Genomic DNA, 25704 nt, shown 5'->3' on the forward strand with positions numbered 1-25704 from the left:
GTGTCAGGATGTCACTGTCTATTTCTCCATGGAGGAGTGGGAGTATATAGAAGGACACAAGGACCTGTACGAGGAGGCCATGATGGAGGAGCACCAGCCTCTTATATCACAAGGTAAGAGCCGTCATGTGCAGTGTATACACGTGTGTGCAGTGACATGTAATGGAGGAGCACCAGCCTCTTATATCACAAGGTAAGAGCCATCATGTGCAGTGTATACACGTGTGTGCAGTGACATGTAATGGAGGAGCACCAGCCTCTTATATCACAGGGTAAGAGCCGTCATGTGCAGTGTATACACGTGTGTGCAGTGACATGTAATGGAGGAGCACCAGCCTCTTATATCACAAGGTAACACCGGTCATTTGCAGTGTATGAACGTGTGTGCAGTGACATGTAATGGAGGAGCACCAGCCTCTTATATCACAAGGTAAGAGCCGTCATGTGCAGTGTATACACGTGTGTGCAGTGACATGTAATGGAGGAGCACCAGCCTCTTATATCACAAGGTAAGACCTGTCATGTGCAGTGTATACACGTGTGTGCAGTGACGTAATGGAGGAGCACCAGCCTCTTATATCACAGGGTAAGAGCCGTCATGTGCAGTGTATACACGTGTGTGCAGTGACATGTAATGGAGGAGCACCAGCCTCTTATATCACAAGGTAAGACCCGTCATGTGCAGTGTGTACACGTGTGTGCAGTGACATGTAATGGAGGAGCACCAGCCTCTTATATCACAAGGTAAGACCCGTCATGTGCAGTGTATACACGTGTGTGCAGTGACATGTAATGGAGGAGCACCAGCCTCTTATATCACAAGGTAAGACCCGTCATGTGCAGTGTATACACGTGTGTGCAGTGACATGTAATGGAGGAGCACCAGCCTCTTATATCACAGGGTAAGAGCCGTCATGTGCAGTGTATACACGTGTGTGCAGTGACATGTAATGGAGGAGCAACAGCCTCTTATATAACAAGTAGAGAAGAGTGAATCGAAGTTGACGAAGTAGAAATTTCACGAAAAATCCTATTTGTATCAAAGTTGAATTTCCTCGCGCTTTGTGGTAACGAATCGTAGTTTTTCCTAAAATGGCTGCTGCAGATGTTAGAACATGGAAATAAGAACTCTGGGAAGGAGGGATCGCCCACAATGCCATGCATGCAGCCAGCGTCTGTGATGTCACAGCCCTATAAATAGCCTCAGCCATCTTGGTTTCCGCCATCTTCCAGTGTACTTCGTGCAGGGAGAGATGTGACGGGCGCTGGGACAGGGTTTAGGAAAGACTTTATTCTGGAAAAGAAAAACGATTGCACAGTTCAGGGAAAGATGATTCATAGTGCAGGGAAGGGATAGGGAGGCATTATCCGCACTATAGGGAGAGAGCGGGGACCAATAGGGGAGTGTAAAGCCTGGGTAATAGGAGCGATTACTATTACACCTTGCTGCACTAATTGGGGATCCACATTGCTCTAATACTACTGCTTTTAGGCTGTTTGCACTATATGATACATCAGTAATTCCAGCAATCCTTGCTTGTTGTTGGGGTGAAAGTGCTGTGTGATACAACCAGTTTTGGGGTGTATTAATAGGAAATATAATTACATCCATTTGCCCTTGGGGTGGAATTCTGTGCGTCAATCTGCAGTTCAGGAGGTGGTGGCAATGGGCAGTGTGATGCAGTCCAAATTCTTTTACACTAAATTCTGTGCATCAATCGGTAGTTCAGGAGGTGGTCCGGAAAGAAGTAGCGGTGTACGGGTTCATGGAGGCAGCGGTAGCAGGCAGTCAGCTCGGAGTGATGTGTGGGAAAATGCCATATTCGTCAGTGTGTAAATTTTTCATCAAGCTGCCGAGGACGTCACGTGAGCACGGCCATTTGTAGAATCGGTGGGCAGAAGGTGCAGCGTAGCCAGGGTAACATAGTAACATAGTACATAAGGCCGAAAAAAGACATCTATCCATCCAGTTCGGCCTGTTATCCTGCAAGTTGATCCAGAGGAAGGCAAAAAAAAAACTGTGAGGTAGAAGCCAATTTTCCCGACTCCAATCAGGCATCAGAATAACTCCCTGGATCAACGACCCCTCTCTAGTAGCTATAGCCTGTAATATTATTACGCTCCAGAAATACATCCAGGCCCCTCTTGAACTCCTTTATTGTACTCCCCATCACCACCTCCTCAGGCAGAGAGCTCCATAGTCTCACTGCTCTTACCGTAAAGAATCCTCTTCTATGTTTGTGTACAAACCTTCTTTCCTCCAGACGCAGAGGATGTCCCCTCGTCACAGTCACCGTCCTGGGGATAAACAGATGATGGGAGAGATCTCTGTACTGACCCCTGATATATTTATACATAGAAATTAGATCTCCCCTTAGTCGTCTTTTTTCTAAAGTGAATAACTCTAATTTTGATAATCTTTCAGGGTACTGTAGTTGCCCCATTCCAGGTATTACTTTAGTTGCCCTCCTCTGGACCCTCTCCAGCTCTGCTATGTCTGCCTTGTTTACAGGAGCCCAGAACTGTACACAGTACTCCATGTGTGGTCTGACTAGCGATTTTTAAAGTGGTAGGACTATGTTCTCATCACGGGCATCTATGCCCCTTTTGATGCAACCCATTATCTTATTGGCCTTGGCAGCAGCTGCCTGACACTGGTTTTTGCAGCTTAGTTTGCTGTTTATTAAAATTCCTAGATCCTTTTCCATGTCAGTGTTACAGAGTGTTTTACCATTTAGTATGTATGGGTGACTTGCATTATTCCTTCCCATGTGCATAACTTTACAATTGTCAGTGTTAAACCTCATCAGGGTGCCAATATTGGCACATCGGCCCTGCGTCAACATAAGCAGTTTCAGCGTAAAGTGGCCTGGGAAAATTGTTGCTCCAATGTAGTGGTACAGCCTGACAGCAACCGCTGCATCACCCAGTGGCCGGCACCCCTTTTCCTGTAGTCAAGGCTCCGCCACCTTAGCAGAAGGGGCTGTTTCCTTCCCATCATGTACTGGTCCTGATGCTCCTGCTCCTCCAAGTCACGCATTTCGTCAGCAATAGTTCATGGAAGAGATTGCAAAAAGACAGCAGTACGCGTGCACTCATCCAACGGAGCAGAAGCTGAACGTGCTCCTGGCCAAGTTGCTAGTACTTTAGTCCCTCCCTTTCCAAATGATGGACTCTACTCCTTTCAGAGAACTGATGCCTTATGCCAAGCCAAGGTGGAGAGTACCAGGCCGTCATTACTTTGCAAAAAAGGCAGTACCTGCCCTGCACACATATGTTGGACAGAAGGTGACCCAGACATTGAGCCAGTCAGTGTTTGTGAAATTTCATGGCAGCACCGACGTGCGAATGTATGCCCTTTACGCAGTGGCGTAGCGTGGGCGGTTACCCCGGGCGCCAAATCACTTGGGGCGCCAGGCAGCAGGCATTTCAATGAGGGCCACGGAAGCCTAAGGCTCCCGTCCCCTCTGTTGTGCCTCATAGGCTTCAGGCCACTAGGCCGTACCCTATGGCTCTCCTGCTGGGCGGCAGATAATGCTTCAAAGTGGACCCTGACGGCCCTCCCCTTTTACCGGCAGAAGACTTTTTAGTAAGCGCCTGGATGAGATCACTTCGGACGCTACAGGTCGTAAGGCTAGAGAAAAAAATAAGAGAGAGGACAGCGCCTCATGTGTGGTGTTGCTTGCAAGTTTTATCGTATACAAATAAATAGTTCGCTTACCAGAGTCTGTTGTGAGGTAGTCACAACAGCTATACAGGCTCCTGCTGGTGTATATCCCGACGGGGACTTGACTGCAGCCTGGGTTCCTGCCTGCGCCCAAAAATACAGGTGCTGGAGCTGAAGTGGGACGTGGGTAAAGATACCATCAAAGTAGAGCGTATAGTTCCAAAATCTTTATTGTCTACGTGTTTCAGGGGTGAATAACCCCCTTCATCAGGACAGTGATACACATATAACAGACAAAATATATAGAAATGAAAAAACGGCCAGCAGCACTCCAAATTAGCAAAGACAACGTGTGGTTTATTAACCCAAAGTCAAGCGACGTTTCAACAGCTTGTTGCTGTCTTTATCAAGCCAGGCTTGATAAAGACAGCAACAAGCTGTTGAAACGTCGCTTGACTTTGGGTTAATAAACCACACTTTGTCTTTGCTAATTTGGAGTGCTGCTGGCCGTTTTTTTCATTTCTAGTTCATTGGACCTAGGTGCTGGTCCACACTGGCCGGACGTGCACCCCTCGTCTATATAGTGTGCTGCATCCTCATTTTTTCAAGACAAAATATATATCTATATATGTGTGTGTTTGTGGCTGTTTTTTGGTGCCAACATGTGGGGGGGTGTCTGCAGGAGGGGCACCCCGAGAGTGACAGAGCTGGTCGGGGTGTTCATGATGCAGATCGCAACACTCTGTGTTTACTCTTGGAAATGTATAGTGCGCTTAAGCACTCGGCGAGTCGGGGGGCTCCGCCCACTTCCAGGATTTAAAGCAAGAATGTTGTTTGTTCCTTCTTACAGGGTCTAACCTTTCCCTTTTCCTTATTGGGGTGCCAGGGGTATCATTATGTCTGAACCCAGGTCCTGAAGCAGACGGTCCCTTTGGTGTGTCATTTTGCCTGCGCATCATGTCGCACAAAATTTCCATCCCATCAGTCAGACTCCCTCTGTTTTGTGTGTGCTGCGCCGCCATCTAGTGGTTCGGCTCCGGACCCATTGCTTCCTGATGTCTAAGCTACTGAAGAACCAAAATGGGCGCGTTCCCTGTCTAGGGTGGTACAGGACGTCTCCAATACCAACAAAGCTATTGTGGATATATTGTGGCGTTTCTCATCAAGGCAGTTCCCTGACCGGTCCGACTCTGGGGATCATGGGGCTCGTGCCCATCATGGCCGCCCCACAAAATGGGACAGAATTTCCTCCCCCAAAAGGGGTTCTGTGTCTCCCGTGTCCTCGGCCTCTCCTCCTCCTGCTAGAGAGTTTCACTCCGACATGTCCTTAGTTGAAGAGGCATGTTCCGAGGAGAGAGGGTCAGATGAGGATGTTGTCTCACCAGAAGGTCAGTCATCCAAACTATCCTCCATGGTGGACAATTTAATTACAGCAGTTATTGAGACGTTGCAGGTTGAGGATCCAGCTCCGTCATCTGCCAGCGCGGGTGTTTCCTTTAGGAAGTCCCATCATTTGCACAAGTGTTTCCCCAGCCACCAGGAGTTTCAGTCCTCTCTCTCTCCAAGAAGTGGAATTTTCCTGATAGACATTTCATGTTGCCAAACGCTTGAACGTCCTTTATCCTTTCCCGGAGGATTTGACTAAGAAATGGTCAGCTCCACCTGTAGTGGATCCGCCAGTTTCCCACGTGGTTAAACATACTACCTTGCCAATGGCGGATGGGGCTTCTTTTTCTGATATCAAAGATAAGAAGCTGGAAGCGTTTGCAAAATCTGCCTTTGAAGCAGTGGGCACAGCGCTGCAGCGGGTGTTTGCCTCTATATGGGTGAGCAAGGCTATGGGGGAGTGGGCAAATAACTTACGTCAGGGTCTTGAGTTGGGAGTCCCTTCGGAGGAACTTGCAGATGTGGCCCTGCAGCTCTCGCATGCCAGTGCATATATTTGTGAAGCATCTTTGGACGCGGCCAGGTTTATGGCTCGCTCGTCAGCGCTGTTGGTGGCTATTCGCCGTACGTTATGGCTTTGCATGCTGGGCGGCAGATAATGCTTCAAAGCGGACCCTGATGGTCCTCCTTTTTACTGGAAGCAGACTTTTTGGTAAGCGCATGGATGAGATCATTTCGGATGCTACAGGTGCAAAGAGCACCCATTTACCTCAGAACAGGGGGCGGTCTAATAAGGCAAAAAAGAGGAAGCCTTTTTTTTCATCCTTTTCTGAGTTTTTCCGGCCCCAAGGGAGCGTCTGTTAAGCGCAAGCCTTCCTTCAAGTCGCGGCCTTCCTGGCATTCCCGTCAACAGGGCTTCAAGTCCTTTAACCCTAAGAACTCCGCTGCATGACGGGCAGCTCCCGGCACCCATGTTTGGCTGGTTTTCGTCTCAAATGCGTGGGTCAGGGAGGTCATTGCAGAGGGCTACAAGCTGAATTTCAAATCCTCCCCTCCGTCCCGTTTTTTTCTGTTGTCTCCTCCTGCCTCTCCCACAGCCGCAGATTATTTTTTTCTGGCAATTCGCACACTGCTGCAGCAAGGTGTGATTGTTCCGGTTTTACTCCAATCTCTTTGTGGTTCCCAAAAAAGAGAAGACTGTCCATCCCGTTCTAGACCTCAAGGCTGTCAACCGTTTCCTTCGCGTCCTCAGATTCCGGATGGAGTAATTGAGGTCGGTCATTGGGTCCATGGAATCGGGGGAGTACCTGTCCTCGATAGACATCAAGGAAGCTTTATCTTCACGTGTCCAAATGCGTCAGTCATCAGAGGTTTCTCCGATTCGCAGTAGGTCGTTCCAGGGGACAGCAGACAGCCTGAGCATAGTCCTGGACACCCTGGAGCGCTTCAGATGGATCGTGAACAGACAGAAGTTTTGTCTTTATCCATTGCAGCGATTGACTTATCTGGGTATGGTACTGGACACATGTCAGGCCAAGGTGTTCTTGCTTCCGGAAAAAATATCCGCTCTCCATCTTCAGATTCGCTCATTGTTGTGGCCAGCTCCAGTTCCCATTCGTCGCTGCATGCGGGCTCTGGGGCACATGGTTTCTGCCTTCGAAGCAGTTCCCTATGCTTAGTTCCATGCCTGACGCTTCTTTGGGGCGTAGAGTTTTGCAAACAGCTGTTCTCTGATTGGCAGGGAGGTTGTAGTTAAGCCCACCCCCAGGGACTGCCCTGGAACGTCCCATGGTCAATGCCTGTGTCCCCCAATGAGACGGATGAAAAAACTAGATTTTTGTACTCACCGTAAAATCTGTTTCTCTTCCGCTCATTGGGGGACACAGCTCCCACCCAGTTTTTTTGTTTATGGGCCTTTTCGGGCCTGTGTGGTTCTAGGTTTGCACATAATGTGATTTTTCTGGTCTAAAGTGGGGGCCTTTTTTCCACCCGCTGAGAGGGAGGATAAACTGAACTACTATCCAGACATCCTATGTAGTCAGTTGGCTGCTGCCTATGTTTGCCATCTCCCATCATCACGAAGGTCTGACCAGGGGGCCCTCTGCACTCACTTTCCACTGCCATGGTTGCTGGAGGGGGGGCAGAAGCAATACCAGCTCCATCAAGTATCTCTGATGAGCAGTTTTCTTCACCCGCCTAGTGAAGAAACTACTCACCAGCAGCAGCTAGACATGGAGCAGAACCTAAACCAGCAGGTGGTGGCATACTTGGATTGCACCCTTCCACCCCACATTGAAGATCCCCTCGACTACTGAGCAGACAATCGCTCGAAAAATAAAAAAAATACGCTTCCCAATTAAGAGATCCCATGGAAAGGAAAGCGATGGCCTGTTGCGTAAATTGGGAAGCATCTATGTTTAGCATAAAATCCAACATTGCAGCGACCTTGGAAGCGAGATCCATGTTTCTATGGTTGAACGAATTGGAATCCCATTTGAAAAATAAAACCCCAAGAGAAGAGTTAAATTCTATACCTCTCCTTAGGTCGGCAACAGCGTTTTTAGCAGACGCTTCGGCAGAATCCATTCAGATTTTTTGGGGACAAAACATCAAAAATTAAATTATGCTCCCTTCCTTTTTCAGGGGAATACGTCTTTGGGCCAGTCCTAGACACAGTCTTGGAGAAGGCCTTGGTTAAAAAGAAGGGCTTCCCTAAAGATAGACCTTATAGGAAGAATGCTCCCTTTCATTCCATTCAGGGCCAGGACAGATCCTACAAAGGGAAGGGAAAATCAGGCAGTTGGAGTTACCCCAAAGGGGGCAGAGGCAGGGGGTTTCTCCTTAATCGCCAGAAAAAAACCCTCTGAGAAGCAATAACGTCAAAGTGGGGGGAAGACTGAAAGGTTTCCTTGCGGCCTGGGAAAAGGTAACATCAAACCCTTGGGCCCAGGAAATAGTCCGTGCGGGCTACAAAATAGAATTTTCTTCAGTTCCCCCCAAAAAAAAATTTGTATTAAATCTGGGATCAGGAAAAGTTTAACGTGCCATTTGGGAAAACGTCAAAGTCTGCATACATATTGGAGTTGTAAGTCAAGTCCCTAACTCAGAACAGGGTCATGGATTCTATACCAGCCTCTTTCTAGTAAAAAAGAAAGAGGGGTAGTTCCGGATGATCATAAACTTAAAATTCCTAAACAAATACATAACCTACAGGAAATTCAGAATGGAATCCTTAAGATCCCCATTCCCTTGATAAAGAAGGGATGTGTACAGTGGACTTAAAAGATGCGTATTACCATATCCCAATCAACCACAATATCCCAAGTTTTTAAGATTTGCTGTAACAGACCAGTTCGGCAGCATCGACCACTTCCAATTTACTGCTTTTCCGTTTGGGATTTCCTCGGCTCCCAGGATATTCACCAAACTTATGATCGAAATTGTGGCATTCTTAAGACACAAGAATCTGAATGTAATCCCCTATTTAGACGATTTTTTACTAGTGGGAGATACAGCAAAGCAAGTGCTTACGGACTTGGACACTTTTCTAGATATCCTGAAAGAACTGGGTTAGATTATCAATCCCCAAAAATCTTGCCTTCATCCAGCAACCAGAGTCCGATTCCTGGGAGTTATACTAGACTCTGGGTCTCAAATGACCTTCCTACCCACAGACAAGCTTCAATCTCTAAAGAAGAAAGTCAAGTCCTTCCAGCGAAAGAAAATCTGCTCCCTGAGAGAAGCTATGAAACTAGTGGGTACTCTAACAGCATGCATTCCATCTGTAATGTGGAGCCAGATGCACTTCCGTCCCATGTAGTCCTGGATCTTGGACATCTGGTACAGTCTTTGGACTTCAGAGTTCACATCCCAAGCCAGGTAAAGTCTTCTCTAAACTGGTGGATTACAGACAACAATCTCTCTCAGGGGATGTCCTGGAGGAAATCGCCTCACATACAGATTAAGACCGATGCCAGTCAGTTAGGCTGGGGCGCAAAAATTGGGGAATCCTATTACCAGGGTTCGTGGCCTCTTTCGATAAGCAGCCAATCATCAAACTTCAGGGAACTGAGTGCGGTATGGCAGGCATTACAGGCAGCAGAGGAGTCCCTCCAAGACCAACACCTAAGGATATTGTCAGACAACACAACGACAGTTGCCTACCTCTCACACCAGAGGGGAACAAAGTCGAAAAAACTATTGATTTTAAACAAAATATTTCACTGGGGAGAGGAAAATGTGAGATCCATATCGGCAACTTACCTCAAGGGGACTCTAAACAAGGAAGCGGATTATCTCAGTCGTCATACGGTGGACCTAACAGAATGGTTCCTGAATTGGGAAGTCTTGCAGATGATAGTAACCAGACGGGGGATTCCAGACATAGATCTTTTCGCATCAAAGGACAACAAAAGTTAACAGATTTTGTTCTCTGGATCCCAAGGGCAATCCCTGGATAGTAGATGCCTTCGCCACAACATGGAACTGGAATCTATGTTATGCTTTTCCCCCATACCAATGATCCCCAGAGTAATTCTGAAGATCCTGGAGGAAAATCCAACCATCATTCTTATAACTCCATTCTGGCCAAAAAGGAGTTGGTTCTCCTCCCTCAAGAGTCTCTCAGCCTCCAGTCCTTGGCCTCTCCCTCTGTGGAAAGACCTTCTACATCAAGGTCCCATCCTTCATCCCAACCCAGAATTTCTGTAATTAACTGCTTAGATCCTGAGGCCGAGGTTCTGAGGTATCAGGGTCTTTCGGATAAGGTCATTTCTACTCTTAAGGCGAGTAGAAAGAAGGTAACATCAGCCATATTTTTAAAGATCTTTTCTTAGTCGGGAGAATCTTCTCCAAATTTAGCTAGACCAAAGATTCATCAAATCTTGGACTTTCTCCAGCAGGGTCTAGAATTGGGTCTTAGACCATCTACTCTTAAGGTACAAGTGTCAGCTCTGAGTTGTTTCTTTGATACGAACTTGGCAACCCATAGATGGATCAGATGATTCATGAGAGCGGCAGCAAGACTACGACCTACTCTAAGATCCCAGGTACCTCCTTGGAACCTCAATACCGTTCTAAAAGGCTTAACTATGAGTCCATTTGAGCCACTAGAAGACTGTCAGTTGAAATTCCTATCCTTTTAAAACAGCCTTTTTGATTGCTTGAAAGTCGCCTTGCAGAAGTGATAGCAATCTCAATTAGGGAATCTTACCTTTAAAATTTTGGAGGATAGGATAGTGCTCAGGTTAGACCCAGGGTTTCTGCCCAAAGTAGTATCCAACTTCCACAGAGACCAAGAGATCATCCTACCATACTTTTGGAACAATCCGAAAAATAGGGGAGAGGAGGTATTTCACTCTTTAGACGTCAGAAGTACTGTTCTAAGCTATTTGGAAGTCACAAAAAGCTTCAGATTATCAGATAGTCTTCTGGTTCAGTTTTCAGGAAAGAACAAAGGTAGGGGGTTGTCCAAATATTAAGTGCACAATTTCCCATTGCTATGCCTCTCAGGGTTTCCCCTGTCCAGCAAAATTGAAAGCCCACTCGACTAGAGCCATGTCCTCCTCTCAAGCCGAGAGCTGGGGCTTCCTTGGTTAATATTTGCAGGGCCACTACCTGGTCAAATGTACATACCTTTTGTAAAGCATTACAAAAGGGACGTAAGGGACTTCAGGCAGTTCCCCCCCTCCTCCCCTTAATGTTGTAATTTTGAATATCTCCTTGTGGCTGTCATGGTGATGATATGGAAAATCGGAATTAGACTTACCGGTAATTTGGTTTCCATGAGATCACCATGACGGCTCGTTATTCCCTCCCTTATTATATTCTATTATTGTTGTTAGGGGTATGAAGTAATACCCGTTAAGTATATATTATGTCCTTTTTTTTTTTTTTCACTGTGATAATTTTGGAAAGCACTGGTGATGGTGGAGGGGGGGGGGGCATTTTAACCTTTCTCTGTTCCTGCCCCTACAGAGGTCAGGGGTCAATCTCCTCGTGGCCGTCATGGTGATCTCATGGAAACCGAATTACCGGTAAGTCTAATTCCGATTTTGACCTCCATTTTCCGTTAATTCTTGTGGAACACCTCAAGGGTTAACAAAGTTTTTAACATCAGTTTTGAATAATTTGAGGGGTGGAGTTTATAAAATGGGGTCATTTACGGGTGGTTTCCGTTACGTAAGCCCCTCAAAATCAATTTATAACTGAATTGGTGCTTCAAAAAAATGGTCTTGGAAATTTTGTTGAAAATTTGAAAAATGGCTTCTAAAATTCTAAGCCTTCTAACATCCTAAAGAAAAAAAGTTTTTTTTGCAAAATGATGCCAACATAAAGCAGACATATGGGGAACGTTGATTGAAAACTATTTTATGAGGCATTACTATCTGCATAAAAGTAAAAAAAAATCTAATTTAGAAAATTGTGAATTTTTCAATTTTTTTGTAAATTTTGGATTATTTTATAAATAAAGGTGAAATATATCGGTTACGTGACACGCACACAACTGTCCATATGATGTAATGAGACAACGGGCTGTATTCTTCAGTTGCTCCTTTTCTGATGCTCAGGTCACATTTTAGGCACATTTAGTAGTGGACAGGGTTCACATCAATGAGCCTTTTGCACATAGCCCCGTCACTGGTTGTCCTGCCTTGGGACACTTTTGGTAGGTATTAACCACCCCATATCTAGAACACTCCAAAGAGAGGCCTCTTTGCAGATGATATAAGATGCTATATAGTGTCATCCACAGATCCCCCTCCCCATAACAATGCCATCCACAGATCCCCCTCCCCATAACAGTGCCATCCACAGATCCCCCTCCCCATAACAGTGCCATCCACAGATCCTCCTCCCCATAACAGTGCCATCCACAGATCCTCCTCCCCATAACAATGCCATCCACAGATCCCCCTCCCCATAACAGTTCCATCCACAGATCCTCCTCCCCATAACAGTGCCATCCACAGATCCCCCCCTCCCCGACGCTCACAGGAGTACATTTATAAACTGTAACTTTTAACTTTTATCACCGCTCATCTCTTTACTAGGGTACCTTACTCGCCGCTCCATTAACAGGCAGTGTCGGAGGCAGCGCTCACTCACTGACGTCACGTGCCTGCGCCACCTAGTCGGAGGATCAGGCACGTGACGTCAGTGAGTGAGCGCCGCCCGCACTGCCTGTTACCGGAGCTGAGAGTAAGGTACTCTAGTAAAGAGATGAGCGGTGATAAAAGTTAAAGTTACGGATTACAGTTTATAAATGTACTCCTGTGAGCGGCGGGGCCCTGTATATTCTAACCCCCAGGCAAGCATCCCCGTCACCATGGGAACGCCTGGGGGTTAGAATATACCATCAGATCTCTATGTCCGGCGTATAAGACGACCCCCGACTTTTGAAAATAATTTCTAGTGTTAGAAAGTAGTCTTATACGCCGGAAAATACGGTACATATTTATTTTGCAATTACTAAAAAAATATCAAATAAAATACTTCTTGCCTTTTAATGTAGATGGTTGTGAGTTCGAACCCCCACAGAAACATTTCAAAAATAGAGGCTAAATTAGACACAGGGTGTCCCCAAGCATACTGACAATGCTTGGGGATACCCCCTTTATGTTCATAGCGCTGTGACTTCATAAATGTACACAGCCATATATGGAGTCAGAGCAGGGACTCCTAAGTCTCGAACTCTGGAGTCCCGACAGTGATCTGAAGCAGGCAGGGAGTCCCGACTGTTCAGCGATCTGAAGCAGGGGGCCCTGCCCAGTTTGCCCTCCCCTTAACGCCGGACCTGTTTACACAATTGGCAGGAAAGGGTTAAAGAGATTCTGTCATGAGATTTTAGCCCTATTAGCTAAACATATGCCCATGTCCGTACTAATAACATGAATCCTAAACTGGCCTTATTAAACCTGCTTGTGGCTCTATTAGCCCAAAAAACAGGTTTTTATAACCTGTCAATCGCCTACAGCTTCGTTGAGCGAAGTGCGCATGCCAATCAGGCCGGGCGCATGCGCACTTCACTCAACGAAGCCGCTGCCAGGATCCCACGGCGCATCAGGCTGAGCCTAGTGCGCAGGCGCCGGATCTGGCAGAGGGACGGGAGAATTGCGGAGGCGGCGCTGAGGTGAGGAAGGTGGCACTGTAGACAGGGAGGGCAGCGATTAAGACTGGGAAGGAGGCGCTGGGCACCAGACGGCCGGGCACCCTGTATTAACAGACGTCCCATTGGGCACCTTAGGTAGGCGATTGACAGGTTATAAAAAACAGTTTTTTGAGCTAATAGAGCCACAAGCAGGTTTAATAAGGCCAGTTTAGGATTCATGTTATTAGTACGGACATGGGCATATGTTTAGCTTATAGGGCTAAAATCACATGACAGAATCCCTTTAAGCATCATTTTGGGATAGTAAAGAGATATTAAAAATAATCCATACATTTTGTGTTTTTCTTCAAAATGGTTAGAGTTTCCGCAGTGAGATTTCAGCAGCAGCAGAGGAGGGGGTGCACTATGAAGTGCTTGTCAGCTGATCCCTTGGTGGCATTATGGCATGGATTATTATAGTGAATCCACCAGCTTCATCAGGTCAAAGAAATTAATCTAATAATGAATGCAGTTTGTGATGAGGAATGTGGTGACGGATCCTATTTAAAGGGAATGTGTCACCGAAATAGTTTTGTCAGTTAAAATCAGATAATGACCTATATCCATTTATTCTAATCAGTTTTTTTGTGATTGAAGTTTTATTTAATTTTATTTCTTGAACATGATTATGGAGGCCACAAACCTGCCGGAGCTGTTCTTAACAGCCTTTAGAGAGATGCTACAGCAGCCACCATGGGACATAATACATATAACAGTCAGAAACAGATGCTGGAATCTGAACAGACCTATCTGTCATGAGGGCAGGGGCTTCTTGAAGGTCCTGTATAGGGTTGTCACAATACCAAAATTTTGATTCGATTTCTATACCATAAAAAAGTATTGCGATACTTGATACCATTCAATACTACGTGAAAAAAATAAAACGCCAAAAAAGCCTCATTCATTCCACATCTTATGGAACGCCCGGGCCATAACAGAAGAGTCCTATCCTATTTTTTAGAGGGACATGGTAACAAAAAATGGCAAATCGCGCATTTTTTATTTTTTCTCTGTTACGGCGTTCACCTCATAGGAGATATTTTTTAATACTTAAATAGTTTGGACTATGAAATAGTGATATGAAATATGTTGATTTTTTTATTGTTTATATATTTTATATGTAAATTGGCAAAGGGGGTGATTTAAACTTAATATTTTGGTGTTTTTTTTAAATGTTTTTTTTTTTTCATTTAAAGTGGTATTCCAGTTAACATAAGTTATATTTATGTTTTAGACTAATTCATCATCAATAATTACCTAATATAATGTAAATTTCACATATTTACCATTCAGTAGTTATAAAAGTAGCTTCCTTCCTCTGCTACCCACTATGTTTCCTCATGGCATCGACCTGTAGCTCTGAGCCTTTGTTAGGTCGAGCATGCTCAGTGTGTTGCTATCAATTCTCTAGCTAAATGTCTTGGGAAACAAAGGGAGTGTTAGTGTGCTGTTGATTACTGAGTAGAGGGGGCGTGACTGGACTGTAATATCAGGCAGCCAATCAATAAACATCAACACTTACAGCAGGAAAGCTAGGGATTGTGGGTGATGTAGTCTTTGAAGTTTTGTGAGGGAAGATCAGGCACCATGATACTCTGTGTGTTGCAGGTTCACCCAGGAGTTAGACAAATGGATTGCAAGGCAAGGACCGTGTCAAAGTGTGGAAGGGTGTATTAACAATGTCCCTCACACTGCAGTAAAGTCTTTATGAGCCTTAAAAGGGCTTTCCAAGATTTTTAAAACAGTGACCTTACCTATCCTCACAGGAGTTCCGCTGCCTTCTCAAACAGCTGATCAACGGGGGTTCTGAGTGTTGGACCCCTACCAATCAGATACTAATGCGCTAACCAAAGTTCATCAGGTCAAAAGTTAATAAAATCTTAAAATGTTTATAAATCTATAAACAGAGAATACTTTACAGACTGATTCCAAAGCCTGACCATCCAGATTGTGGAGCATTTTATTCACCCTTTTCTCTCTCTGCTGCACTGTAAAGTAGAGTTGGCTTTTTTGATGCAAATATCTCAGAGATGGTGATTCTCCCCTCTCTTCCTCAGCAAATACTAACATAAACTAGAAGCGAAGTCCATCTCCCAGCTTCCTACAAGGGCAGAGTACTCCCCTGCATAACAGAAACGGAGCGGATCTATTTTGCAGCCCATAGACTCCTATTATGACAGAATGCCTCTAAAGGCATTCCGTTATGCATTCCATTATAGATTTGCTTTATGGTCCATGGTAACTGAATCCATAACGCAAGTCACCTTTTACAAGTAAACGAAGCGTGAACAAATTTCAAAACATGAAATTCACTCATCTCTAGTGATAAACGTAAGTAGATAATAGGGATCGACCGATTATCGGTTTTACCGATATTATCGGCCGATATTTAGGATTTTAACTGTTATCGGTATCGGCATTTATTTTGCCGATATTCCGATAACAAATCGGGAACACAGATCGCTCTGCTGACAGTGCTCTCCGTGTTCCCTCTGCAGCACAGGGGAGAAGGAAGCAGTGTCTCCCTCCCCCTGTGCTGCTGCTGCCACCAATGGGAGGACAGGGAACAAGAAGAGGGGAGGAGCTATGGCCACTGCGCCACCAATGAAGATAAGTCTCTCATTCATTCATATACAGGAGGCGGGAGCTGCAGAATCACATAGCCGGCTCACGACCTCTATGAGCAGTAGCTGCGATCTACGGTAGTTAACCCCTCAGGTGCCGCGGATCGCAGCTACCGCTCATGGAGGTCGGGAGCCGGCTATGTGATTCTGCAGCCAGCTCCCGCCTCCTGTATATGAATGAATGAGATTTATTTTCATTGGTGGCGCAGTGCGCCCGCGGCCCCCCACCCCAGTATTAACTAACAACATTGGTGGCGCAGTGCGCCCGCGGCCCCCCCACCCCAGTATTAACTAACAACATTGGTGGCGCAGTGTGCGCCCCCAAGCTCCCCCCCCCGCAGTATTAATCCTCTCCTCCTCCGATCGGAGTCCCAGCAGTGTAAGCCTGGGGCTCCGATCGGTTACCATGGCAGCCTGTCATGGTCTTACCTCCTTGCTGTTCCCTTCGTTTGACATGTGCTGGCGGCCATCTTGGTTTCTGGGTTTTCTTGTAGCCTCCCACCCTGCGGCTCCTCCTTCCCACTGGGAGGAGCTGGATGCCTAGCTCATATATATAGGAGGTCTGTGGCTTCAGTTCCTTGCTTGGTCCTCCTGTGTTCACATGCTTCCAAGACTGCTGCTGCTTCTGGTTCCTGATCCTGGCCTCGTCTGACTACCCCGTTGGTTCCTGATTCCGGCTTCGTCTGACTACCCCGTTGGTTCCTGATTCCGGCTTCGTCTGACTACCCCGTTGGTTCCTGTTCCTGGCTTCGTCTGACTACCCTTCTGGTTCCTGACCTCTGTCTCCGCAAGACCCTGCTTCGGTTTAGCCATCCGTTCGGACTTTGCTTACGGCTTGCTCTGCAATAAAACCTTCTTATTTTCACTATCTCTTGTTGTACGTCTGGTTCATGGTTCCATGACATTAGGACCAAGCCATGAATTCTGACGGTACAGGGCCATCCTCGCTACCTACGCTGGTTGCCAGACTTGATCAGCAGGATCACCTGTTGGGTCGGTTCGCTGTGGCGTTGCAAACCCTGCTTGAACGCACGGCTCATTTAGCTTCCGTTGCCGATGGGTCGGTTGTCGCTCCTGGGCCCGCTCCTACTGCCGCTCCGGTTGTTGCGCCAGAGTCTACCCTGACACCTGTTGCTGCGCCTGTGGTGTTTCAGGGTATGACCGGTTCTGCCCCCCTTCCACAGCGCTTTGGGGGAGAGCCAACTCAGTGCCGAGGTTTCCTTAACCAGGTGGGCATTTACTTCGAGTTGCTGCCACATGCCTTTCCTACTGAGAGATCAAGGGTGGGCTTCTTGATCTCGCTGCTCTCGGACAAGGCCTTAGCCTGGGCCAGCCCTTTATGGGAGAACAACAATCCGGTGGTTGCCGAGTTTTCCGGTTTTGTTGCTTCTCTTCGGAAGGTATTCGATGTGCCGGCTCGTGCTGCCTCTGCTGCGAAGCTCCTTATGTCCATCAGACAGGGTTCACGATCCGTAGCTGAATACGCCATTGAGTTTCGTACCCTGGCAGCAGAGGTGGCCTGGAATAATGAGGCTCTGGTCGCTGCTTTCTCTCATGGTCTCTCGGATGCCTTGAAGGATGAGGTTGCAGCTAAGGACCTACCAGTGGAGCTCGAGTCTCTTATTTCTTTCCTGATTTTGATTGACACCAGACTCAGGGAGAGACCTTCCTTTAAGGAGAGCCTGCGGAGGTCTCCTAACAGATTGGCGCCTACGTTTGCTGTCCCACCCGTGCCTCCCTCTCCTCCCACGCCTCCTGGGGATGACTTGTCTGGGGGTGAACCCATGCAGCGGGGGTTTGCTCGCCTGTCTGAGGGGGAGAGGGTACTCCGGAGACGCGAGGGCCGATGCATGTACTGTGGTCTCGGTGGGCATTTTCGGTTGGCATGTCCGAACCGTCCGGGAGAACGCTCGCACCTGAGGTCCTGTCGGGGGCAGATCTTGGGTGGAGTCTCCTCATCCCCGGTTTCCCGTGTTGACAAACCACTGATCACGGTTGTCCTCTCCTGGGTCGGGGGCTCGGTGACGACCCAGGCGTTGGTGGACTCTGGTGCTGGTGGTTTGTTCATTGATAGAGTGTTCGTTGCCGCCAATTCCATTCCTCTGCAGCCTCGAGGTTCCCCACTGGCTCTTGAGGCGATAGACGGCAGACCCCTTCTGCCGCCACACGTGACTCATGAGACCCTTCCAGTGGGGATAGCCATTGGTGCCGTTCACAGAGAGTCGGTCTGTCTCCAGGTTATTTCGTCTCCACACTACTCGGTGGTCTTGGGGTACCCCTGGCTCCAGAAGCATAATCCGACTTTCGATTGGAGATCGGTCGAGATCCTCTCGTGGTCACCGCAGTGTGGGGCTAGTTGCATCCATGGGCCTGTCAAGTTGCTGTGTACTTCCTCGGACTCTCTGTTGCCTCCTGAATACGAAGAGTACCGGGATGTATTCGATAAGGTGCGCGCGGTTGCCCTACCTCCGCACCGCCCATACGATTGTGCCATAGAGTTACAATCCGGTGCCGTTCCTCCTCGTGGCAAAGTCTATCCACTGTCGGTAGCGGAGAATGAGGCCATGGAGGAGTACGTGAGGGAGGCGCTTTCACGCGGACACATTCGCAAATCCTCGTCCCCGGCAGGGGCTGGATTTTTCTTTGTGAAAAAGAAGGGCGGCGAGTTGAGGCCTTGCATCGATTACAGGGGTCTCAATCGCATCACGATCAAGAACGCTTACCCGATACCCTTGATTTCCGAGCTGTTCGATCGCCTCAAAGGGGCCACGGTCTTTACCAAACTCGACCTGAGGGCGGCATATAACCTGGTAAGGATCAAGGCGGGCGATGAGTGGAAGACCGCGTTTAACACCAGGACCGGTCATTATGAATCCTTGGTTATGCCCTTTGGGTTGTGCAATGCGCCCGCAGTCTTCCAGGAATTCATCAACGATGTTTTCCGTGACCTGTTGCAGCAGTGTGTGGTGGTCTATTTGGATGACATCTTGGTATATTCTGCATCCATGGAGGCCCACATTCTGGATGTCAGACGAGTGTTGCAACGCTTACGAGAGAACAAGCTGTTCGGTAAGCTTGAGAAATGCGAATTTCACCGATCCCAGGTAACCTTCTTAGGTTACATCATTTCCGCTGAGGGGTTCTCCATGGATCCTGAGAAGGTTTCGGCTGTCTTACAGTGGCCCCAGCCCAGTGGGCTTCGTGCCCTGCAGCGCTTTTTGGGCTTCGCCAATTATTATCGGAAGTTCATCAGGGACTTTTCCATGCTAGCCAAGCCTCTCACGGATCTGACCAGGAAGGGCAGTAATCCTCAGGTCTGGCCGCTCGAGGCCATCCGAGCTTTTGAGGCTCTAAAGTCCGCCTTTGTGTCGGCTCCGATTCTGTCGCATCCCAACCCTGGGTTGCCTTTTGTCCTCGAGGTGGACGCGTCTGAGACGGGAGTAGGCGCCCTCCTGTCTCAGCGTAGAACACCAGAGGGTCCTCTGCTTCCTTGTGGGTTTTACTCCCGGAAACTGTCTTCCGCGGAGTGCAACTATCAGATTGGTGACAGGGAGTTATTGGCCATCGTGCAGGCCCTTAAAGAATGGAGGCACTTGCTCGAGGGCTCGGTGGTTCCGGTTCTCATCCTGACGGACCACAAGAATCTGACCTACCTCTCTGAGGCCAAGAGATTGACACCACGTCAGGCCAGATGGGCTCTGTTCTTGTCACGTTTTAATTACGTGGTCTCCTACCTACCCGGCTCCAAGAACATCAGAGCGGATGCCTTATCACGGCAGTACTCCGAGCTGTCCGGGGAGGAGTCGATTCCGACTACGGTCATACCCCCGAATCAGATCCTGGCCGCTATTCGCACCAGCCTGACTTCTCCTCTGGGTGAGCAGATTTTGGCGGCTCAATCTGGTGCTCCCTCTGGGAGACCCAACGGCAGATGTTTTGTGCCTGAGGAGTTGCGCACTCGGTTGTTGCGAACCTACCATAACTCCAAGGCCGCGGGGCACCCTGGAAAGAATCAGCTGTCCTGGGCGGTTTCACGTCTGTTCTGGTGGCCTTCTCTACGTTCCGACATCGCCGCATATGTAGCGGCATGCTCCGTTTGTGCCCAGAGTAAGTCCCCTCGGCACCTTCCGTTGGGCCTTTTGCAACCCATAGCCACCGGGGAGCGTCCATGGTCACACCTGGGGATGGATTTCATTGTGGACCTCCCTGCATCCCGAGGCCATACGGTCATTCTCATGATTGTGGATCGGTTTTCCAAAATGTGCCACTGTGTTCCTCTCAAGAAGTTACCCTCTGCACAAGAGTTGGCCTCGATTTTTGCCAGGGAGGTCTTCCGGTTGCACGGTTTGCCCAAGGAGATTGTGTCGGATCGGGGGAGTCAGTTTGTGTCCAGGTTCTGGCGCGCCTTTTGCTCCCAGTTGGGGATTCATCTCTCTTTCTCCTCGGCCTACCACCCTCAGTCCAATGGGGCCGCAGAACGATCCAATCAGGCCTTGGAACAATTCCTTCGTTGCTATGTCTCCGATCACCAAGACAATTGGGTTGACCTCCTGCCTTGGGCTGAGTTTGCCAGGAACACGGCGGTGAACTCTTCCTCTGGGACGTCTCCCTTCATGGCCAATTATGGGTTCCAACCTGCCGTGTTACCGGAGGTATTCTCTCCCCAGGATATTCCGGCTGTGGAGGATCACCTTTCCGTCCTACGTGCTTCTTGGGTACAGATCCAGAGGTCCCTTGAGGTCTCTGCGCAGCGCCAGAAACTCCAGGCTGATCGCAGACGAGCGCCCGCTCCTTCCTACCAGGTCGGAGACCGCGTATGGTTGTCCACCCGCAACCTCAACCTTCGAGTGCCCACTCCCAAGCTGGCGCCTCGCTTTGTTGGTCCCTTCCGAGTGCTTCGCAGGGTAAACCCGGTAGCCTATGCCCTTGCGCTTCCTCCTGGCATGCGGATCTCCAACGTGTTTCATGTCTCCCTGTTGAAGCCACTGGTGTGTAATCGTTTCACTTCCTCGATTCCTCGGCCTCGTCCGGTCCAAGTGGGCAATCGTGAGGAGTATGAGGTGAGCAATATCCTGGACTCACGCCTGGTCCGCGGCCGGGTGCAGTTTTTGGTCCATTGGCGTGGTTATGGTCCAGAGGAGCGTTCCTGGGTTCCCTCCGCAGATGTCCATGCTCCTGTCTTGCTCCGAGCCTTCCACGCACGCTTCCCTCAGAAACCGTTCCTTACTCCGCGGAGGAGGGGCCCTTGAGGGGGAGGTACTGTCATGGTCTTACCTCCTTGCTGTTCCCTTCGTTTGACATGTGCTGGCGGCCATCTTGGTTTCTGGGTTTTCTTGTAGCCTCCCACCCTGCGGCTCCTCCTTCCCACTGGGAGGAGCTGGATGCCTAGCTCATATATATAGGAGGTCTGTGGCTTCAGTTCCTTGCTTGGTCCTCCTGTGTTCACATGCTTCCAAGACTGCTGCTGCTTCTGGTTCCTGATCCTGGCCTCGTCTGACTACCCCGTTGGTTCCTGATTCCGGCTTCGTCTGACTACCCCGTTGGTTCCTGATTCCGGCTTCGTCTGACTACCCCGTTGGTTCCTGTTCCTGGCTTCGTCTGACTACCCTTCTGGTTCCTGACCTCTGTCTCCGCAAGACCCTGCTTCGGTTTAGCCATCCGTTCGGACTTTGCTTACGGCTTGCTCTGCAATAAAACCTTCTTATTTTCACTATCTCTTGTTGTACGTCTGGTTCATGGTTCCATGACACAGCCAGGACGCTACAGAAGCCCTGGCTGCCATAGTAAGCTCCATGCTGCTGTGTGCACAAAGCACAGAGCAGCAGGGACAGTGTGAGCTCCTATTCACCCTGATAGAGATCTATCAGGGTGAATAGGACAAGGGTTCTAGTCCCTAAGGGGGCTAAAAGTTAGTAAAAAAAAAATATTAAGTATAAATGAAAAAGAAAGATTTACCAAAAAAATAAAAAATACACATTAACAATAAACATTCATTTTCAGCAGGAATATTTTTTTTCTTTTCAAAAATGAAAATTCACATAATATCGGTATAAATTATCGGCTATCGGCCTAAAAGTTCACAAATTATTGGTATCGGACCTAAAAAATCAATATCGGTCGATCCCTAGTAGATAACTACAGTAAAGTGATCTGTACAGAGAAAAAATAGGCGCCTATTACTAGACTTAGTGGCCATTGTGAATACCGCAGGATTTTAGATTTTTTTTTAAATATAGAAATTGACATGGAAAATTGAAAAATGGCACCAAAAATTCAAAAAAAGACATTTAACATAAAGACATGATTTAAGCAATAGTTCATTTTCAGATGACACATTACCTTTAAAGAGAACCTATATGTTTTTATTTTTTATATGTCTTAGGGACACATCAAAAATGTTGATTGGTGGAGGTCTCAGCTCTGAGACCCGCACCGATTGCTAGCTGTGTGGTCACAAGCGCTCAGCCGAGCACTGCTTCACACGAAACTGTAGATGGTCTCAGCTTTTCTATTGATACCGTTTATAGTCTTGCGCTCTGCAGCAAAGGGGGAGGCAGCGCTCGGCTAAGTGCTTCTGACCCCTCATTCTAGCAATTGGTTCAAAGTTGGGACCCCCACCGATCAACACTTTTGATATGTCCCTATGACATATCAAAAATTACTTGCTGTATCATTGTGAAGCCCACTTGACATTAAAGGGCCAAATGTATTGGTAGAAGGCAGGCTTGTTTGGCAGAGGTTGTGTATTAAATATGTATTAAAAGTGGTGACCGGGTGTACAGCAGAATTCTGAACTTTATCAAAGAATTATACAAAGCCTTCTAAGGCCAGAATCACACGTTCTGTTTTTGGTGCAGTTTATTGAACTAAAGCCAGTAATGAATTCAATGTGAATAGCTTTTCACTTCCCACTCCAGCTGGATTCGCAGCACACCGTTGTCGTTTATGTGTGATTCGCATTTTGCGGAACAGAACATTCTCCCCTTAATAGAGAAGTCCTATCATCATCCGTGATACGGACAAGAGTGGGCCATGTTCTATTTAGTTTTTTTGTGGGGCCGCGGAGTGGATGTTACAGAGTACTGTCTGCATCTTTTGTGGCCCCATTGAAGTGAATGGGTCCGCATCCGACCCGCAAAAAATGCGGCTCGGATGCGGACCCAAACCATTGTTGTGTGCATGAGGCCTAATAGGAATGTTAGTAGTTTGTCTACTTTGTAGATTTAAAAAAATACAAATTTCTATTTTAACAGAAAATCCCAGTAAGAATTCAGAGGGAAACCTCATGTTATCACTAAATTATAAAGCAGAAGATGAACATATCATGCAGTACTCTTCAGGAGAAAATGTACATCCAGGACTTCACAGTACAGATCTATCATGTAATCTCCCTAATCATAATCATGAGGGACCTTCTCCTGACCAATCACGGACTGTTACAAGTACAGGTCAGAAAGGGGGTAAAAGGTTTCACTGTGATAAATCATTCCCAAAGAGATCAAGACTTCACACAGGAGAAAAACCTCACACGTGTTCAGAATGTGGGAAATGTTTTACAGACAAATCAAGTCTTGCTTTCCATGAGAGAGTTCACACAGGAGTGAAGCCATATTCATGTCCAGAATGTGGGAAATGTTTTACAGAAAAACAATGTCTTGTTAGACATGTGAGAATTCACACAGGAGAGAAGCCGTATTTATGTTCAGAATGTGGGAAATGTTTTACAGTTAAATCAACTCTTGTTTTACATGAGAGAGTTCACACAGGGGAGAAGCCATATTCATGTTCAGAATGTGGGAAATGTTTTACACACAAATCACATCTTGTTAGACATGAGAGAATTCACACAGGAGAGAAGCCATATTCATGTTCAAAATGTGAGAAATGTTTTACACAGAAATCAATTCTTGTTTGCCATGAGAGAAGTCACACAGGAGAGAAGCCATATTCATGTTCAAAATGTGGGCAATGTTTTACACAGAAATCAATTCTTATTTGCCATGAGAGAATTCACACAGGAGAGAAGCCGTATTCATGTTCAGAATGTGGGAAATGTTTTTTGAAAAAATCAAGTCTTGTTAACCATGAGAAACTTCACACAGGAGAGAAACTATATTCATGTTCAGAATGTGGGAAATGTTTTACAGATAAATCACACCTTGTTAGACATGAGAGAATTCACACAGGAGTGAAACCATATTCATGTTTAGAATGTGGGAAATGTTTTACACGGAAATCGCACCTTGAAAGACATGAAAGAATGCATAGAGGAGAGAAGCCGTTTTTATGTTTAGAATGTGGGAAACGTTTTACACAAAAGCCAAGTCTTGTTGCACATCAGAGAAGTCACACACGAGAGAAGTAGAGAAGAGAAAATTACTTGAAATACTGTATGTTTTAATTAGGGTTTAAATCAATTCAACCCAAATGGAAAGTGCTAAGATTGCGTATTCACAAAATACATAAGACATGATTAAACGTTTGCGCATCCGCCAGAATGGTGGACACATCACACACATCATGTAAAGACTTTTTAGGAAACCTTGAACTCGCTTATATATAGATATATATCACAAACAAGATCACAAACTGACACTTCCAGTGTGTTTTAGTAAATCTAGCCAAGGTTGACATAGCACATGACCTCCTTCCCAATGAAAAAGTCTGAGCTGAATTCAATATGCTAAATTTCAAAATGGTGGTCGAACACCAAATAACGCAGCCTCTCTACCAATTAATACTTTTATAGATTGGAAGTCAATTTTCTATAAATTGCACCAGTGAAAACTTTGTGTCCAGACTATTGCCTTACCCTGTACTTTTTAAAATAAAAATGGTCCAAAAATAATCCCTTTTGGGGGGGAGAGTGTTTGGCGGTGTTTATACACACATGGTGGTGTCAGAAGAAGCAATGGCTTGTTTTGAACAAACATTCCAAAACATCTCCCTTTTTTGGGAGCACAAGCAGTATACAGTCGTGGCCAAAAGTTTTGAGAATTACATAAATATTGGAAGATGCTGCTTAAGTTTTTATAATAGCACTTTGCATATACTCCAGAATGTTATGAAGAGTGATCAGATGAATTGCATAGTCCTTCTTTGCCATGAAAATTAACTTAATCCCAAAAAAACCTTTCCACTGCATTTCATTGCTGTCATTAAAGGATCTGCTGAGATCATTTCAGTAATCGTCTTGTTAACTCAGGTGAGAATGTTGACGAGCACAAGGCTGGAGATCATTATGTCAGGCTGATTGGGTTAAAATGGCAGACTTGAACTGTTAAAAGGAGGGTGATGCTTGAAATCATTGTTCTTCCATTGTTAACCATGGTGACCTGCAAAGAAACACGTGCAGCCATCATTGCGTTGCATAAAAATGGCTTCACAGGCAAGGATATTGTGGCTACTAAGATTGCACCTCAATAAACAATTTATAGGATCATCAAGAACTTCAAGGAAAGAGGTTCAATTCTTGTTAAGAAGGCTTCAGGGCGTCCAAGAAAGTCCAGCAAGCGCCAGGATCGTCTCCTAAAGAGGATTCAGCTGCAGGATCGGAGTGCCACCAGTGCAGAGCTTGCTCAGGAATGGCAGCAGGCAGGTGTGAGCGCATCTGCACGCACAGTGAGGCGAAGACTTTTGGAAGATGGCCTGGTATCAAGAAGGGCAGCAAATAAGCCACTTCTCTCCAAAAAAACCCATCAGGGACAGATTGATCTTCTGCAGAAAATATGGTGAATGGACTGCTGAGGACTGGGGCAAAGTCATATTCTCCGATGAAGCCTCTTTCCGATTGTTTGGGGCATCAGGAAAAAGGCTTGTCCGGAGAAGAAAAGGTGAGCGCTACCATCAGTCCTGTGTCATGCCAACAGTAAAACATCC

General features: G+C 46.9%; 1 protein-coding gene across 1 annotated transcript; it reads left to right on the plus strand.

Annotated features, from left to right (window-relative positions):
• Nucleotides 1-72: 72 nt before the first annotated feature.
• Nucleotides 73-24774, plus strand: LOC122938087 (zinc finger protein 501-like). The gene is made up of 2 exons (XM_044293380.1): nucleotides 73-113; nucleotides 23079-24774. Exons 1-2 carry the CDS (start codon nucleotides 80-82, stop codon nucleotides 24188-24190), a joined length of 1146 nt encoding a protein of 381 aa, XP_044149315.1. The 5' UTR covers nucleotides 73-79; the 3' UTR covers nucleotides 24191-24774.
• The last annotated feature ends 930 nt before the right edge of the window (nucleotides 24775-25704 follow it).

This window comes from Bufo gargarizans, chromosome 1, assembly GCF_014858855.1.
Source record: "Bufo gargarizans isolate SCDJY-AF-19 chromosome 1, ASM1485885v1, whole genome shotgun sequence".
Lineage (NCBI taxonomy): Eukaryota > Metazoa > Chordata > Amphibia > Anura > Bufonidae > Bufo > Bufo gargarizans.

Bases quoted from the DNA above. Each gene is read 5' to 3' on its own strand.
- LOC122938087 (XM_044293380.1), top strand. From the start codon at position 80: ATGATGGAGGAGCACCAGCCTCTTATATCACAAG. The intron at 114-23,078 runs GTAAGAGCCGTC...CTATTTTAACAG, and splicing joins CCAGCCTCTTATATCACAAG to AAAATCCCAGTAAGAATTCA.